The sequence below is a fragment of the Argentina silus genome (assembly GCF_951799395.1).
Source record: "Argentina silus genome assembly, chromosome: X".
Lineage (NCBI taxonomy): Eukaryota > Metazoa > Chordata > Actinopteri > Argentiniformes > Argentinidae > Argentina > Argentina silus.
Window position 1 is genome coordinate 22,441,048 of NC_139653.1, and position 17,636 is coordinate 22,458,683.

At 40.5% G+C, this 17,636-nt stretch overlaps 2 protein-coding genes across 2 annotated transcripts; one reads left to right on the top strand and one right to left on the bottom strand.

Annotated features, from left to right (window-relative positions):
- Nucleotides 1–424: 424 nt before the first annotated feature.
- Nucleotides 425–3,803, bottom strand: hmgn1a (high mobility group nucleosome binding domain 1a). Its single transcript, XM_083696348.1, has 6 exons — nucleotides 3,632–3,803; nucleotides 2,274–2,297; nucleotides 2,137–2,166; nucleotides 2,008–2,046; nucleotides 1,755–1,895; nucleotides 425–1,476 (listed from the first exon to the last, which is right to left on the bottom strand). Exons 1-6 carry the CDS (start codon nucleotides 3,647–3,649, stop codon nucleotides 1,393–1,395), a joined length of 336 nt encoding a protein of 111 aa, XP_083552474.1. The 5' UTR covers nucleotides 3,650–3,803; the 3' UTR covers nucleotides 425–1,392.
- Nucleotides 3,804–4,335: 532 nt separating this feature from the next.
- On the top strand, nucleotides 4,336–12,215 carry get1 (guided entry of tail-anchored proteins factor 1; the record flags this gene model as incomplete). Its single annotated transcript, XM_083695746.1, has 5 exons — nucleotides 4,336–4,425; nucleotides 6,057–6,222; nucleotides 8,515–8,582; nucleotides 8,765–8,879; nucleotides 11,432–12,215. The coding sequence occupies 5 exons, from the start codon at nucleotides 4,336–4,338 to the stop codon at nucleotides 11,503–11,505; spliced, it is 513 nt and encodes a 170-aa protein (XP_083551872.1). The 3' UTR covers nucleotides 11,506–12,215.
- Nucleotides 12,216–17,636: the final 5,421 nt, after the last annotated feature.

Genomic DNA, 17,636 nt, shown 5'->3' on the forward strand with positions numbered 1-17,636 from the left:
TGTAATTGTAATAACGGTAGTTTCAAAATTGTATTAAGGTTTTACATAGTCATTATGTAATTATTAGCCTGCTTGACACACCAAGTGGACAGGGTTTGCATTTAAGATTATTTAATTGGTTCCATTATGCCGGGGAATAATCAAGCACACGGTTAGTATTATGAACTATTTCAAACACTATAAACCCAGGTCTGGTGGCATGGGCATGTATCTAAGTATTAGTTAAGACCTATGTCACACTGAGCAGTGCTCTATTGGAAATACTGGCCGGGCAAAGAAATACTTGGCATTGCAAACATAGAGATCACATAAGATTAATGAATTTGGTAATTTGTGTTTATCCTTTGCAGTGAAGGATACTAGTTCATAATATATCATGCGTGATTTATGGGTTTTGGCTTAAAAGGAAAAAAGAGAACAGGCAACCATTTTAACTGTCATCGTTTATAACAATCATTACACAGACACAGCTACAAAAAACAAACTGAGAAAACTGTACATTGGTACATAAATCCTAAAACCACATGAAAATCTTGCTACTGCTGGTATGTTCACTTAGATTAAGTGAAATTACAGTCATTTGTTTGTTTATCAGTATCCTAAAAGGATAAACTAGGACCAGTATGTTTAACACTGCAATGTATGTCATGTTATTAGCTTTGCTAAGAACACATGTATTCATTTAACCATCCTGACAACGTACCATACTGCATATAGAAATTATGAAAACCCTACTTTCACAGCAGCTATACAAATGTTATTGCAATGCCGACACCGAACAGAGACAAAAAACATTTCACATAATGCACAGGCCTGACGATAAAATCCAGTACTATTGACCATGTCTGTGGATTCATAAAACTGCATGATAAAAGAGTTAATATTCATAGAGCACAGCTTAAACAGTAACCCCCATCCTACACCCCCATTATAAACAAAACAACATATTATAGTGTATCACCACCCCCCCACCCCCAAACCCTTCTCCATACAATACAGGTTTACATACACTTTCCCTCATATAGCCCATGGAATGTTAGTCTCAGGCAAACTCTCCCAGTTGAACAACATATTCCTGATATTGGCATGATTGCATGTTATAGATGCAACGTGCCCCCCCTCCCTCTTTGAAAACAAAACCAGATCATATATGAAAAAGAAACATTGCCCACACAATGACCATAGCTTTTCTTCTGGAGATGTGTAGGATACAATGGAGTCTCTCTCCAAATGTATTTTTTTTTTTTTCTTCTTGTTTTTTCTTTAAAAAAATGTATTTCTACAATCACACTACTAAAAAACCTGCTTTTTTAAGAAAATAGTTGATAAAAAATATCCTCTGCATTGTACAAGAAAGGAGGTACAGGGAGCGCTGGTGAACGGGTAAAGATGTTACTCTGCCTCCTCCTCATCCTCCTCTTTCTGTTCAGGCTCCTCTGGCTCCTCTGCCTCTGGTTCCTCTGTTGCTGGTGCCTCCTGGAGGATGCGGGGGGATAAAATAAAATAACTCTCAGTATAAATCACTGACTTAACTTCAGCTATTATACCCTTTAATGTGGAGTATAAACAGCGGTCAGTGCCATCAAGTCTTACGTTCATATTACCTTTTTCTCAAGTTCCCATAAAACATTTGAAAATGATGTTGTGTAGACAATTTTGGAACATACGAACTGGAAAATGTTTCCCTTTCCTGGTTTCAAACGTTCTTTATGTCAGTAACTGACATAATATTTCAATGAGTCAACAAGCTTTACCTCCTCCTCAGCCTCTGCTTTGGTCTCTCCGTTTTCTGCCGGGGCCTCTTCCTCCTCTGGCTCAGGTTCTTCTTTCTTTTCCTCAGGCTTGGTCTTCTCTACCTCCTTTGCCTTTTTGGGTTTAGCAGGTGACTTCTGTGGCTAAGGAATTTAAACAAACAACAGATGCATTGCAGAGTACAAATGCTTAGAATGCACATTGTGGGGTAGTAAAATAAAACAGAATAATAAAGTAATAATAATAAACATTTACCTTCGCCTTTGCCTTGGGCTCTGACTTTGGTAGAGGTTTCTGCAAAAATAATGAATATCAGATTATTCATGTCAAATATGAACTTCAATCAGCACCTATTTACATGAGCATAAACTAGAGTGAACTTACAGCAGACAACCTCTGGGATCGCCTTTTTGGCTGGTGAAAAACAGGAAAAAAAGTTCTATCAGTTACAGCAGAGAAATATGTGTACACAACCACAACTATAAAATAAAAACAAACTCATGAGAGCCTGAAATACTAACCTCCACTTCAGTGTCATTATTAGCCTGTGTAGGTAGAAAAAAAAGAAAAGAAAGAAATGAGTAATCCAAGAACAACAATCCCACATTCATGAGTCGGAAAAGTGGGTGTGTAGCGCTAGGGGGATGGGCTCACATGTTGTACCCCCCCCCCCCCCCCCCATGTTAAAGAGGCATTATGTAATCTAAAATTGGGCGGGGGAGGGGAGGCCATATGGCCTTTTTTATTGTCAAGGTGCAGGATGAAGTCTGGCGTAGATTAGGCCTGCCGATTATTGTGGTGGCGATAAAACAAGCATGTTAATCACAAAGTTATATCGCTTGAGTTAAGTCTACAGAGAAGGCCATAGTTAGAATACACATGGAGGGATATTGCAGCCCCGCCTCCCCCGTGCTATTTCATTCAACACACGATGTGTTACATGAACTCATCCGCCGCTACGTCAACCAGTTTACTGTATGTTCCCGCCATCAGTTCGAATGTCTACATTTCCCCGACATCCTATATGATTTTCTATAATACCATGACTTTTGTGATACATCAGGGGTAGCGCGGTGTCGACGAATATTTAGTTGCATAATATGCAACATCCGTTTAATGGAAGCAACGTCTATGAAAGCGCACAACATCCTCAAACATGTAAACTTGATCACAAGCCGTTCACCTCATGTTTATTTTGATTTTCAAATACATAGCGTCATTTATCTGCCCTATCAACCGACGCACTTCGTGTGTCTGCCATGACACCCCAACTTTAGCCTAGCTAGCCAACCTATGCTATGGACTGTAGCCTACCCTTTCCAAGACTCAGTCAGAACCATGTCGCGCATTACATTACGCTTTACTGCACATACATAGGACAATACACGCCATTTACATCAAACTGCTAAACTACACAATTAAATGTGAATGTGATCTGATATGAGACTGCACATGAGAGCACAATACAATCACAAGTAGTTCTCATACGCACACATTTCTGCAATGGAAACATGTACATAGCTGGTGGGTTACACCCCTTTGTCTGATCTCATTGACAAGAAGCCTAATTAAGCTACTTGTATGAACGATTGGAGACGTGCATTAAAGAATGCCATAAATAAGAATTTAAAGTGCACACTGCAGTGCAGAGCGAGCCAGTTCGAAGGTAAAATGTTAGCCTACGCTGCGCTAAGTAAAAAGGCGCCACTTCCATATCAACATCCAGATATCACTGATAGATGCTACAATGTATCGAGAATTGTTACGCTTTCATGCACATGCAATTGTTGCACTTATTTATAAAACATTTTCTGTGTTAAATTATACATGGTAAATTATGTTTAAATTAAATGGATACAATGCACACATTTCAACTTACTTTGTTTCTTTTCGGCATGGTTTAGCTTGTATTGTCTAGAGAGAACAGACCACAAATTAGCCTTCGGCAGATACTGAAAATGTGTTCAGTGTAACTCAGTCAGTACCTCCAGAACACACTGTAACTAACATAAATGTTCCATCAGTACAGAAACTAGCTGAAACCGGATTGGATCCCCCTTCTCTACATTGTATTCCTTATCCTACCAACCTGACGGGCAACTAACTCTCCGCCCCTTGTTGCCAATGATTGGCTTTAAGGTCTAGGCAACACATTTTTAAACCATAGCAAGCTACCTGTGTGGGTAGGTCTGAATGCCAATCAGTCGTTGTTACTCTCACTTTTTATGAAGGGGTGGGGAATAGCTGGATTCACAATGATGTGTTATATAGGCTTGTAGGCTATTACAATGTTATCATATTATAATCCAATGGTTGTAATGCCCATATAAATTATAGGATACTAATTAAAAACATACTTTTACCTCCTAGAAACATTTAGCCTATATCATGAAAATAGCGCACGTGGACAATAATGAATTCTTATATATTTCTACATAAATATATATCTCTATGATATTTTGTTTAGAAACAGTAGTAGGCCTGTTGTCGTTCACATCAGTGTAATCTAATGTCAAAAAAAAAAAAAAAACCTCAAGTTTAGTAGGGGTGATGAGCGCGCAGCAACAAAGGTTGATCAGAAAAATGGCGACTGAGTGCTCTTGGTTACTGGTGCTGGGATCTGTGTTTTTGTGCAACATCGTCAAAACACTGCTGCCCACCGTTTCTTCCGTCGTAAGTAAGGCTACATCGGATAGTTTCACCATCTCTGCTTTAACAATTCAGATAGGAGGAAAAGTCGCCCGAAGTTCTTTCGTCAACATATATTCGCGGTAGTTGCTCAAAGGGGAGATTTGCATTGGGTTATATATGATATAAATTACGTTCAGACCATACCGACTGCCTTCTATAGTTTATTCCATTGCCCCGGAAGAGATTTCAATGCATTGTTCATCACTGACAGCGTTTCGGTAGCAAACCACCCACAACAGTATGCTAGTCAAATTACCTCATATGTAGACTACATGGGTCCGTGTACCTCGCTACCATTAGATTTGCGTGTTCAAAACGGAAATCGGAAATCGTTCATTTTTCGTTTGTGGAGTTAGATGGCAATTCAGAAAACGAGAATTGCCTAATTTTCCGATTTCTGCCTATGTTGGGGTTAAAAACAGTTGGGGTTAGTTCGTTTTTCTTTTTTTCTCTTTATTTTGTTCAATTTCGTTAAATCAAATAAAAGACAAGAAAATAGACATTATTCTGTTTTCATATTTTCTGTTTTCTATGCTGGTGAAAGGCGGTACTAGCTTCCAATGTGGGCCCACCCATAACACTTTCATTGGCCAAAGCTTGGCCACACGATTCACTCAAGGGCATGCCATGCTGCCACAATACTATTACGGAAGTGTTAAATCTGGTAGTCAACCAGATTCAAGATTATATCATTAGCATTGCATGCTATGAGTCCAAGGCCCTATATCCAACCCTATAACCCTATAATGTTGAGACATGTAGTAGGGGCCGATGTGCGGCGGTGCGGGTTACAGCCACTTATTTTGATGAACAATATTTCTATGTACAGTTCGCAGTCAATGTTTTTAAAATGACAGACCATCATTTATAGTCTCCGTCATCCCAGCCATAGTCTCTCCCTTGATTTGGGGAAAACTGGATCAACAGCCAAACATTTTGCGCACTCCTGCAATACATGGATTCAGGGACTTGATAAGTCTTGTTTCAGCAAGTTCAACTATTGTTCTTGCTCATACTTATTAGTGGGCTGGTTTCAGCCCAAACTTGACACCACGTGTGTTGGTCTTTATAACTTATTTACTGCAATTTATTTTCAGATAGCTAACCCTTTATGAAATATCGCCTATTTTGTCATCAGATCAACGTTTGTGGCAGAGCATCGAGTTGAGTTGGTTGTTAATAAAGCTGTAACATTTCCGAATGTAACACCAAAAGATAGCCGCCATACACCCATCATGGAATGTTGATTCATTATACTTACTCTCTATATGGTTTAGAACTTGGCCTAAGTCAGATGGCTGACCTGTGGTGCCATCAATGACGATGTCTAATGTTCTATCTCTTTGCTACCGGCTAACTGAGTCCTATTAAAACAATGCATGTATGAGCCAGTAAGTAATTGTTGTGTGTATGCCGGAAATTGATGGATGGATGCACAAGCTTTGGTTCCTATTACATGCTCGCTAACATGTAACTTTTGATTATTTCACTTTTGTCATGACAGTGTTATAGCTGGATGCTGAAAGTGTTCTTCCTTCCAGTTAACAAAAACCATTGCCTGCAAGCTTGCCGTGTTCTAATACCATTTCCAATTTGTCTGTTGGGATGTCAAGCTGTCAAAGGTCATTCAAAAAGATGCAGAGCGTGAGAGGAAGATGAGGGCTGAGATCCAGGAGATGAAGAAGGAGCACTCTTCTGTTAGCATGATGGATGAGTTTGCAAGACATGCCAGACTAGAGCGCAAAATCAACAAGATGACAGACAAGCTGAAGACACATGGTAAGGGACACAAGTGAAGAAATGAATTTAGAGAAAAAAAGAAAGGGGCAATCTGGGATTGGTAGATACATTTTTTTTTTTACTTTTAAATGAATGACATCCATTGATTCTTGAATAATATAACTTATACATGAGTTTAGATCGGCTTACCCCATCAGAACCCAAAATATATATATATATTTTTAAGTTTATTGAGAAAAGATGTGTTGTATGAGATTTAGCCAACAGCTAATTTCTGTCTGCAGTCCCTTGGCAGGTGAACATATAATAAGAGCTGGGTGTGTTTTGTTGTTCTTGTGTTTTTTAACTTGTTCTCTCAATTATTTGTATTTGTACTATCATTTTGATCTCATGGATGGTCAGTCCTTGCATCCATAGCTCTGTCCATGAATTTGAGAGTGGTTACATTTCTCCAGCCCCATCGCTCAGCTGTTTACCAAAAAAGTGGCAGAGAGACCGCTTTGTTGTTGTTTGAATCCCAGATTGACCCTTTAAACAAGGATTAGATGAAAGACAAACTTTTACCTTAGCACTCTCATTCACAACTCAAGAGCAATAAGGGGCAAAAAAAGTCTGGAAACCAACTGACCCACATCAAACTGTTCTTTGCTACCACTGAGGACTCGCACGTTAAGGCACCACATGTAGAAAGTGGCTGTGGGTTTTGGATAACAGACTGAGTGTTTACTTGGGGGGGCCTAGGGGTGCAGCTGCTGCCTGTTGCTGTCCCTCATCTTAAGCCACAGGCAGCACTGTACTCTGCACAAGCAGGAAGCATAGTACTCCATTACAAATGGCTGTCAGACAGACAGTACATTATCAGAGACAACCACCACATGTCTCCAATAGCCATTAGGTAGTTATATGAATGAGGGCATTATTATACAACAGCGTCTAGATCATAACCTCAAAGGTTAATGATACAGCACACAGGAGAATACTCAAATAGGAAAAAAAAAATGCAAATTCTATTCTTTGGCAAAATATTTATTTTTAGGGAAATTGCAAAATAATTTATACAAATGGAGAGGGTCAAGACCTTTGTGAAAGATCACACGAGAATAAAGAGATGTATTGCAAGGGAAAATAGTAAAATGGTTAGGGTTATATACTGGGAAAGGTGGGTTGACCTGTGGACATCAGAAGTTTGGAATGAGATATGAAATGGATAGTTGATTGGCCGATTCAGGCAGTACAGGCAGTGATGGGAATTGTCTATCTACACTCACCGAACACTTTATTAGAAACACTATACTAATACTGGGTAGAGCCTCCCTTTGCTCTCAAAACAGCCTCAATTTGTGGCATTGATTCCACAAGATGTTGGAAACATTCCTTTGAGATTCTGGTCCATGATGACATGATTGCATCACGCAATTCCTGCAGATTTTTCAGGTGCACTTTCAAGCTGTGAATCTCCTGTTCTACCACAGCCCAAAGGTGTTCTATTGGATTCAGATCCGGTGACTGGGAAGGACACTGAAGAACACTGAACTCATTGTCATGTTCATGAAATCAGTTTGAGACGACTTTTGCTTTGTGACATGGTGCATTATAATGCTGGAAGTAGCCATGAGAAGATGGGTAGATTGTGACCATGAAGGGATGCACATGGTCAGCAACAATACTCAAATTGTGGTTGTTATTTTATTTTCATGTCCTCCATTGATGGGAGGGTTGGGGCAGGGGAAAAAAGGGGACTAGAAATGCATTGCTATCTGATAGAATTTAAATTCTATTTACAAATTTTCAAAGCTGATCTACCCCCCCCCCCCCCCCCCCCAAAAAAAAAAAATGCCATGGTGTTGTTTTAAAGTATTGTCACCTCTCACTGTCCCCTCAGAAGCTAATAGTCTCCAGTAGGGGCTCCTGTCTCACTTAGCCTCTCCTGCTGTCTCCACACAGTCAGTGTCTGTCAACCAAAGTATCTGAAAATCCTATTGTTCAATATAGTAGGAATATTTCACAATTTTGAAATGAAAAGCATTTTCACCATGGAATGTACCACATTTTTACTCCCATATTTCTTACACTTAAGACTTTTTTGTTCCTGTGAACACTTCCCTTTTCCTATTCCACACAAAGGATACACTATTCCAATGTCTGTTGTGCAATAACACTGTAGCTAAGAATACACACATTGTTACTGTTATATGTAGTGTATGATTACTATATTCTTCTGAGTCAGATATCAAGGCAGGGATTCAACCTTAATTGGTTAAATAAGATATAAGGTAATAAGCCACAGATATGCCTGGTTAAATAAGATTGGTATGTTTTTTTTTTTTACAGTCAAGTCAAGAACTGCTCAACAAGCCAAAATGAAATGGATTGTAAATATATGTTTTTACATTCTGCAGGTAGGTGTGTAAACATAATGAAAAGTTACATACTGTCCTATATTGTTGAGGTCAAAGGATACTACATACAGTACTTTCTACATTTCCATTGCTACCAAACACTTTCACTCCATAGGGTGCCTGATTGTGGTACTCTCTGAATCAGACCAGGGAGTTACATTTTTGTTGTTGTCTGTTGCTAGGCTGCTCTGATGATCTCGCTGATTTGGAAGTATTATGCAGACCCAGTGACAGTTTTACAGAGTAAGTGGATTGCCCCACTGGAGCGTTTGGTGGCCTTCCCAACCGGAGTAGCAGGTAAATTGTGATTACAATGGCTAGGGCATGAAGACCACTTGCTATTATTCGGGATTAAAACGTCATATTCAATTTCCATGGCCAATAACACATTTATATACAGTGGGGGAAATAATTATTTGATCCCCTGCTGATTTTGTTAGTTTGCCCGATTACAAAGAAATGAGCGGTCTATAATTTTTATGGTACTTTTATTTTAACAAATAGACACAGAATATCAAAATATCAGAATATTTGCATTTGATCTAAGGAAATAAGTATTTGATCCCCAAGCAAAACATGACTTAGTACTTGGTAGAGAAACCCTTGTTGGCAAGCACAGAAGTCAGACGTTTCTTGTAGTTGGTCACCAGGTTTGCACACATCTCAGGAGGGATTTTGGTCCACTCCTCTTTACAGATCCTCTCCAAATCCTGAAGGTTTCAAGGCTTTTGCTTGGCAACTCGAAGCTTCAGCTCCCTCCACAAATTTTCTGTCGGATTAAGGTCTGGAGACTAGCTAGGCCACTCCATGACCTTAGTGTGCTTCTTCTTGAGCCACTCCTTTGTTGCCTTGGCTGTATGTTTTGGGTCATTGTCATGCTGGAAGACCCATCCATGACCCATCCTCAGTGCTCTGGCTGAGGGAAGGAGGTTCTCGTCCAAGATCTTACGGTACATGGCCCCGTCCATTGGCCCCTCAATGCAGTGAAGTCGTCCTGTACCCTTAGCAGAGAAACAACCCCAAAGCATAATGTTTCCACCTCCGTGTTTGACGGTGGGGATGGTGTTCTTGGGATTGTAGCATTCAGCATTTCTCTCCCTCCAAACACGAAGAGTCGAATTTATGCCAAAGAGTTCAATTTTGGTCTCATCTGACCACATCACCTTCTCCCAAGCCTTCTCTGAATCATTTAAGTGTTCATTGGCAAACTTCAGATGGGCCTGTACATGTGCCTTCTTGAGCAGGGGGACCTTGCGGGCACTGCAGGATTTCAATCCGTTACGGTGTAGTGTGTTACCAATGGTTTTCTTGGTGACTGTGGTCCCAGCTGCCTTGAGATCATTAGAAAGCTCCTCCCGTGTAGTTCTGGGCTGATCCCTCACCCTTCTCATGATCATCCTTACCCCACGAGGCGAGATCTTGCATGGAGCTCCAGGCCGAGGGCGATTGATAGTTATTTTGTATTTCTTCCATTTTCTAATAATTGCACCATAATTGTCTCCTTCTCACCAAGCTTCTTGCTGATGGTCTTGTAGCCCATTCCAGCCTTGTGCAGGTCTACAACTCTAACTCTGATGTCCTTTGAATGTTCTTTGGTCTTGCCCATGGTGGTGGAGAGGTTGGAATGGAAGAGATTGATTCTATTGACAGGTGTCTTTTATACCCATAACAAGCAGAGATTAGGAGTACTTTCTTAAAGTGAGAGGAGTAATCTGTGTGCCTCATGGGCATATAACCGGTCTGTATGAGACAGAATTCTTGCTGGTTTGTAGGGGATCAAATACGTATTTCCTTCGATCAAATTCAAATGAATTTATAACTTTATATAATGTTTTTTTTCTGGACTTCTTTGTTGATATTCTGTCTCTATTTGTTAAAATAAAAGTACCATAAAAATGATAGACCGCTCATTTCTTTGTAATCGGGCAAACTAACAAAATCAGCAGGGGATCAAATAATTATTTCCCCCACTGTATGTATGATTTATGTAGGATGCCAGTGGTCCCCTTCATATTTTTTCTCAAAATTCTTAACATTCTCTAAAATTATTAGGCCTACATTATGATACCGAATAGATATTTTAAAACTGCGAGGACACGGAATTAAGTGCTGCCATTCACAAGCACCCGCCAGAGTGTCAGGTGATCACTGCGAGATTTCCTCGCCACAAGAAAAATGTAGGCCTACCCGCATTTAACGCTAGGCAGGTGTTAATTTCGAACCCTTTCTGTCATGATCTGCGGTGCCTTATAATTTGTAGGCCTATAGACAGTCCAATGTGTGAATAGGTGTTTAAAAGACTAATTTAACATTTTCTCTCCAATCGATATCCAGATGACTTGTCTTGGCCTATAGGCCTACTGTCAGTATTATGCATGCTGCCTGGAAGTGCCTTCTCCCACATGCAATTGCGATGTCATGATCAAACAATGTTTTTTATTTTATTTTTGAATTATCAAAGAATAGGCGATGTAGCATGTAACACATTTCTGTATGCGTTTATTAATAGTAAGACCATTGTAATGATAAGAGGAATTTAGCACACACATAGCACAAGTTATCTCTGAATGCAATGACAAGTTCATTTCTAAGATGATTAGCCTGCTAATTGCGTGACAAAAGGTTGTCTTAGTCTGAAGCCCTGTCAAAAAGTCATTTTAGAAATTATACAGGAATTTGAAGAAGGAATCACATGATTCTTCTTCCCCCTTCCAAATTGACATGCAATTAGTATTGAACTGGTACAAAACTGGCCATGTTGTATGTGAACAACCCCCCCAAAATTTAACTAATATCAAGTTCTGTTTTCTGTCGATCTTCATTTTAACTAAGCCTTTGTTTTCTTTAAGGTGGTGTTGGAATCACGTGCTGGCTTGTGGTGTGTAACAAAGTGGTTACCATCGGTCTACATGCTGTTAGCTAATGAGGGTGTTCTTTTCATGTCTTCTTTATTCAGATGTTCTGAGAATAAAGTCTGGCAGTGTAACTGTTTGTTAACTATTTTACAAAACACCTAATATTCTAACATGCCAGTGTTACTGCACATACAGTATTTGAATGTCTGTCACAGTTGGCATTGGCTGTTTCACTAATTTCTAGATTGCATATGATTGTATGAATATATGTCTGTATGATGAATATCTATGAAGATCTTATTCTTACATATTGGAATGTGTTCAGTTGTTTTTTTATGTTGTTGAGTTGTTTTTGTGATTATGTTCTGAAGCAGCTTTACACATTTCTTTTACTGATTGTACAAGACAATATTACAATATTTGCTGTTTTAGTTTTGGAAGTGTTAAATTATTATTATAATCTTTACTCAAATTATGTACCAATACAAATTTAGAAAGCTAAATGCAATGGGTTGTTGATATCAACTTCTTGGGTAACACAGTTGCAAAACAGTTTATACTTAGTTGTGGCAGAGGATTAGTCAGAACTGAATGTTTACACTGCATTCCAATGTTCTTTAGTTAACTGTGATGAGGATAGGATGAGCAATCATACTGCCAGAGAATTAACTTATCACAAACACAGAGGCTTAGATAAGTTTCTTACTAAATTGTTGACCAATACTCTCTTTATCCGGTAAATGTATTACTGATTCTCCATTCAATAATGTTCTGAGAGATACCCGATTTATTAAAGAAATATAAGAATCAAATCATGGAAATAGCTTATCATTCTGTAGTCTTCTGCACACTGTGGCCGAATGGACTAAGTGGGTCAGTCAAAGATGATATTGGTGTCCCTCCTAGGTGAGATTGGGCTAGCATCCCCTGTGTGGTAACTCTGGTAACCGTGCTTTGGACCCTGATATACCTGTCTGCATGGCTGTTGGATCAGAGATTTGTGCCTGGCCAAACAGCTCTTTCATCAAGCTGCTCTTCTTGCTGTGGACCACCCCCTCAGGTTGAGGGCTAAAACACATTTGGCCCCTCCCTGCCGGTAAAGTCATAAAGGAAGGCTCATACGCTCCAGACCCCAGGTTCTCCACTCTAGCCTGGCTCTTTATGTATTTAGGGGGGCTCCTTCTCAGGCTGTGGGTATAGGGGCTGTAGGCAGGCTTCCCACTATGGAGGTTCTGGATGGTCTCTTTGAAAGTGTAGTGGTGCTTGGTCCTGGAAGAGGACTTGAGGGCCTTGTTGTTGGGATGTGCTGTATTTGAAAAATCCTCCAGAGTGCACTCAACCTGGCTTTCACATGGCTCTATTTGCTCTTCTTCTGAAGCCTGGGGTGTACCTGCTGCCTCCTGCGTACAGCAGCCCTCATCATTGGGAAGCTGTGGTTCTTCACTTTCAGAATGGCCATCCTGACCATCTTCTGTGGATAATTGTTTAATAATAATGTTTACTGTCTAGTTTATATATCCTGTTTGGCCTTCAGCTGCCAGGAGAGTGACTAAAAACATGCAGTTGTAAGAGAAATCAAAATTGCTTACCAGCACTGTTGTCATTATCATTTGATCCTTGGGCATCCCCTGACTTGTCTGCTGCTGTTTCATCTGTGTCTGTGTAGTGAATGGCAAACGACTCCTGGAAAACACAACCAGATATGAAGATCACAGTAGAACTTAACACATAAACTTCTTTCAAATAACACATTTTCTGACTGAATGTTATCCTTTAAGAATTTGCTATCCCATCCATGGATTCTACCACTGATGCACAGCTCTACAAATAATGTGAAAAAATAGATACATACCCAGCTCACCAATCTCTTATGCCTCCCCAGCTCCATCTCAAGATGCTCTGCAATGGGATATTCTAACTCCGGCGGACATGGAGCCTCAATAGGGAGAGGGGATATATTGTCCGTTTGAACAAATTTGGTTTCTTTTTTCCCTGTAAATTGGAAAAAAGATATTCCGCAAGTGAAAACAAATCTGATAATGCACATACCATATTAAAGTAAAAACAGATCATAATGACTTTGTACCTTTTGTGTGCCAGCCTTTTGGAAACCTGTGTGAGTAGATGTTGTGGATCTCCAATTCCCTCTCTCTGTCCTATATGGCATGGTAAATGAATTATTAAAAAATGTCTCACGATTGCAATATGAATAATGTATTAAAATGTTCAATGCTCAAGGTACACCTGTTCAACTGCTCGTGAACGCAAATATCTAATCAGCCAATCACATGGCAGCAACTCAATGCATTTAGGCATGTAGACATGGTCAAGACGACCTGCTGAAGTTCAAACCGAGCATCAGAATGGGGAAGAAAAGTGATTTAAGTGACTTTGAATGTGGCATGGTTGTTGGTGCCAGACGGGCTGGTCTGAGTATTTCAGAAACTGCTGATCTACTGGGATTTTCACGCACAACCATCTCTAGGGTTTACAGAGAATGGTCAGAAAAAGAGAAAATATCCAGTGAGCGGCAGTTCTCTGGACGAAAATGCCTTGTTAATGCCAGAGGTCAGAGGAGAATGGCCAGACTGGTTCGAGATGATAGAAAGGTAACAGTAACTCAAATAACCACTCGTTACAACCAAGGTATGCAGAAGATATTTTCTTGGCACACTTTGGGCCCCTTAGTACCAATTGAGCATCGTTTAAATGCCACAGAGTATTGTTGCTGACCATGTCCATCTCTTTATGACCACAGTGTACCCATCTTCTTCTTCACATCATCTCAAAATGGTTTCTTGAACATGACAATGAGTTCACTGTACTCCAATGGCCTCAACAGTCACCAGATCTCAATCCAATAGAGAACCTTTGGGATGTGGTGGAACGGGAGATTCGTATCATGGATGTGCAGCCGACAAATCTGCAGCAACTGCGTGATGGTATCATGTCAGTATGGACCAAAGTCTCTGAGGAATGTTTCCAGCACCTTGTTGAATCTATGCCACAAAGAATTAAGGCAGTTCTGAAAGCAAAAAGGGGTCCAACCCGGTACTAGCAAGGTGTACCTAATAAAGTGGCCGGTGAGTGTATATTCTGGCTATTACATAATCAGAAATACTATTGTTGTATTAGACTCCCTCTTGTGTTGACATTGCAGCACTGCAAGTAAAATGAAATGATACACTCAGCTTGAAATGTAAAACCACTGAGGGCTTAGAACAGTTTACTTGTATAGCATGCTTGCTCTAAACGTACTTTGATTTTTTGGGTCAACTGACTGATCTGAGCTTGAAGGTAATCAGACAGCTCTCGTGCGTCGTTGGTCTTCCGTGTCTCTGTGGCGAGATGGCGATAGAAGGAAGCATGGCTCAGCTCAAGATTCCTTTCTAAGTCCTGGAATAAACAAGATTTATTTATTTATATTTAATTGTATAAATACAACACATTGTATTGTACAGTATCAATTAACTAAATTGTAATCTGCCTGTCAACATAAAGAGTGATTGATCCCTACCATGTGAATGTCAGTATGGTTAGATTGGGAGGGTGGGAGTGTCCAGGAGTAAGAACTGGACATGAGGTCATGAGCATCAGTTGTTTTCATTGAGAAATTATAAAGAAATCACAGCATAAGGTCATGTGGTATGCATCTCTCTTTCTGCTCAGATCAGTCCGAGAGGATTTTGTAAACAAAGTGTTACAGACAGGGTTGTGTGCTGCTGTAACCACCAACCTCACTAAACTGTCTCTGTGCTTACTTTTACTAAAGACAAACAGAATGTGTTCCGTGTGGTTTACCCTGAGTAGTGCATAGAGTGGCCAATGCTGTTTCACCTATGGTGGATTGTGGCTTTAATGGAATGAAGAGCTTTGGCAACAGCTGTGGCAACAAGGAACACAATAGACTCAGAGAGGCTTTCTATGTCCAAATACAGAAGTATTGATTGGGAATAAATAAAACACTTAACATCACAGAGACCAGTCAACACACTGGGTGACATAACAGATAAATAGGTTTGGTGACATACATTCTCAGGGTCTAAGTGATTTCAGAAATCACTGGGTAGAGATCTGTAGCTGACTACCACCACCACTTCTCTGACTGTGGCTCTGGCTATCTCTTCTCTGATTGGCTGGAGACAGGGTAACAAAGGTAACAAAGTAACAACTCAGGTGTTCGGCTGCAGCAGCAGCTAAAACGACTCTGACCCGGGTTCTCCAGTCAAGATCACAATGGGACAATGTTATTGTCAATTCAAAATAAATAACACCTCGGTGGCTATGTGTTTGTAGCCCAATGAATGTCAGCCGGAGATAGATAAAATACAGAACTTTTGTCACAAATTCTTTACCACAAATTTTAGCTTGAACGTATTGACTTGATTATCTCATTAGACCACACAGTCCTCAGTTTAAATCACACAAGTTGTATTGAATGTAATTGATTTCTGTGTAATTAAACGACATGCACATAACATCCCTCTCAATGGGATTTGTTTGTGTTGACTGGAATTTCTGAAATAAATAAAAAGGGGAAGAGGGAATGGGGACACCTCTACATGTTACATTGGCACCCAGGGTCAATCTTCAGCCCAGAAACCCTGACTACACGGGCCTATAAGAGCCAATTAGATTACTCCCCACAATACATAATAAAAATATCATACTGTACCTGTATCCTCTTGTTCTTCCTCTCCGATTCTATGCTAACCAGTGCCAGCTTCTGGCTCAGTTGCTCCCTCTCTTCCAAGCTCTGATCCTGGATGATTAGCTGCAACCGGTGTAGTGCATCCTTGGTGCACAGCAGCTCATCCTCTGTGGCCCGCACACGCCTGGCCAGGGTATTGCGGTGAACGCGGGCTTTCCGCAGAAGCTCCTGCTGGGCACGCGCCTCATTGCTGTGCTTGAGCAGGACCTGGAGTGGGGGGGTCCAAAGTCAGATTATTGTCATAAACTTGTAATAATATGAGTAGGACTAATAGAGAGCTAATTATTGTCATAAACTTGTAATAATATGAGTAGGACTAATAGAAAGCTAATTCTTAATCATTTATTCAGGGCAGTGTAGTAACCGGATCGTACTTGGGGTAGGCTGCTCTCTGACTCGTGGAAGCGTTGCAGTGCCGCCGTGTGGCGACCCTGGAGCTGCTTCAGCAGCCTGTTCTCCATGGCGGCACCACTCAGTTGATGCTTCAGCTCACACACGTGGCTGCGGAGCTCCTTGATGCTGTGCATGTGGGCAGACCAGATGCGCTGCTTTGGGCCCTCCAGAGGCTTGATTTGAGGGAAGAGAGGGGCTTTGCGGTTCACAGCATGACTGCTCTTCTGTTTTGGGCACCACTGTTCTGCCTTGATCAGAGCTAGAGAAGACAAGAACATAATCTTGTAGTTTTACACCATGCCTATTCTCTCCTATTTATGCATTTTGGCTATAATTATAATATTAACCTCCTTGTCTCCATTATCAGGACTAAACGCTGGACCCGGAGGGACTGGGATTTCTCTGCTGGGCTCTCTTTGGAACACTCTCCAAAACCACAGCAATGAATCCAGCATGCTCTCCTCCTTCAAACAATCCCTCAAAACCCACCTTTATAAACTCGCTTTTAATCTTCAACTATTTTTATTGTTGCTACTGACTGTGCTTTCATTTTACTTTTTATTTATCTATCTATTGTTGTTCTCTCCATGGAATGTAGTGTCTTTGAGTACTGAGAAAAGCGCTATACAAAATAAATGCATTATTATTATTAAAGGGTTTTGCGCTATCTGAGAGATGCAAACACATTTTAACGTATCAACTGAGATAACATATTTAAAATATTCAAATCTCTGTAATCCCGACTCAATATGACTAATATCTCACACACTTGGTGATTTTGATGTCTTTGGAACTTGCTTCTTGTGTGGTGAGAGGGTGGCTGAAGTCTGATTTGCAGAGGTGTCTGCTTCGTCTTCATAGACAGACTGGATGCTTGACCTCCAAGACCCTTCCCTACTGCTGCATTCCCTGTTTGACCATGGAGTGGACTGGCATGAAGAGCAGCTTGACCTATCACATGAGTCTGCATCTCCGGCACCCCCTTCACAGTGAGCTTTGTCCAGATGCACTGTGTTGTGTTGTTTCAGAGACATATCTCCCCCAAAGGTGACTTCCCTTTTATCTGTAATGGGAAAGACATTCCAATTAATGAGT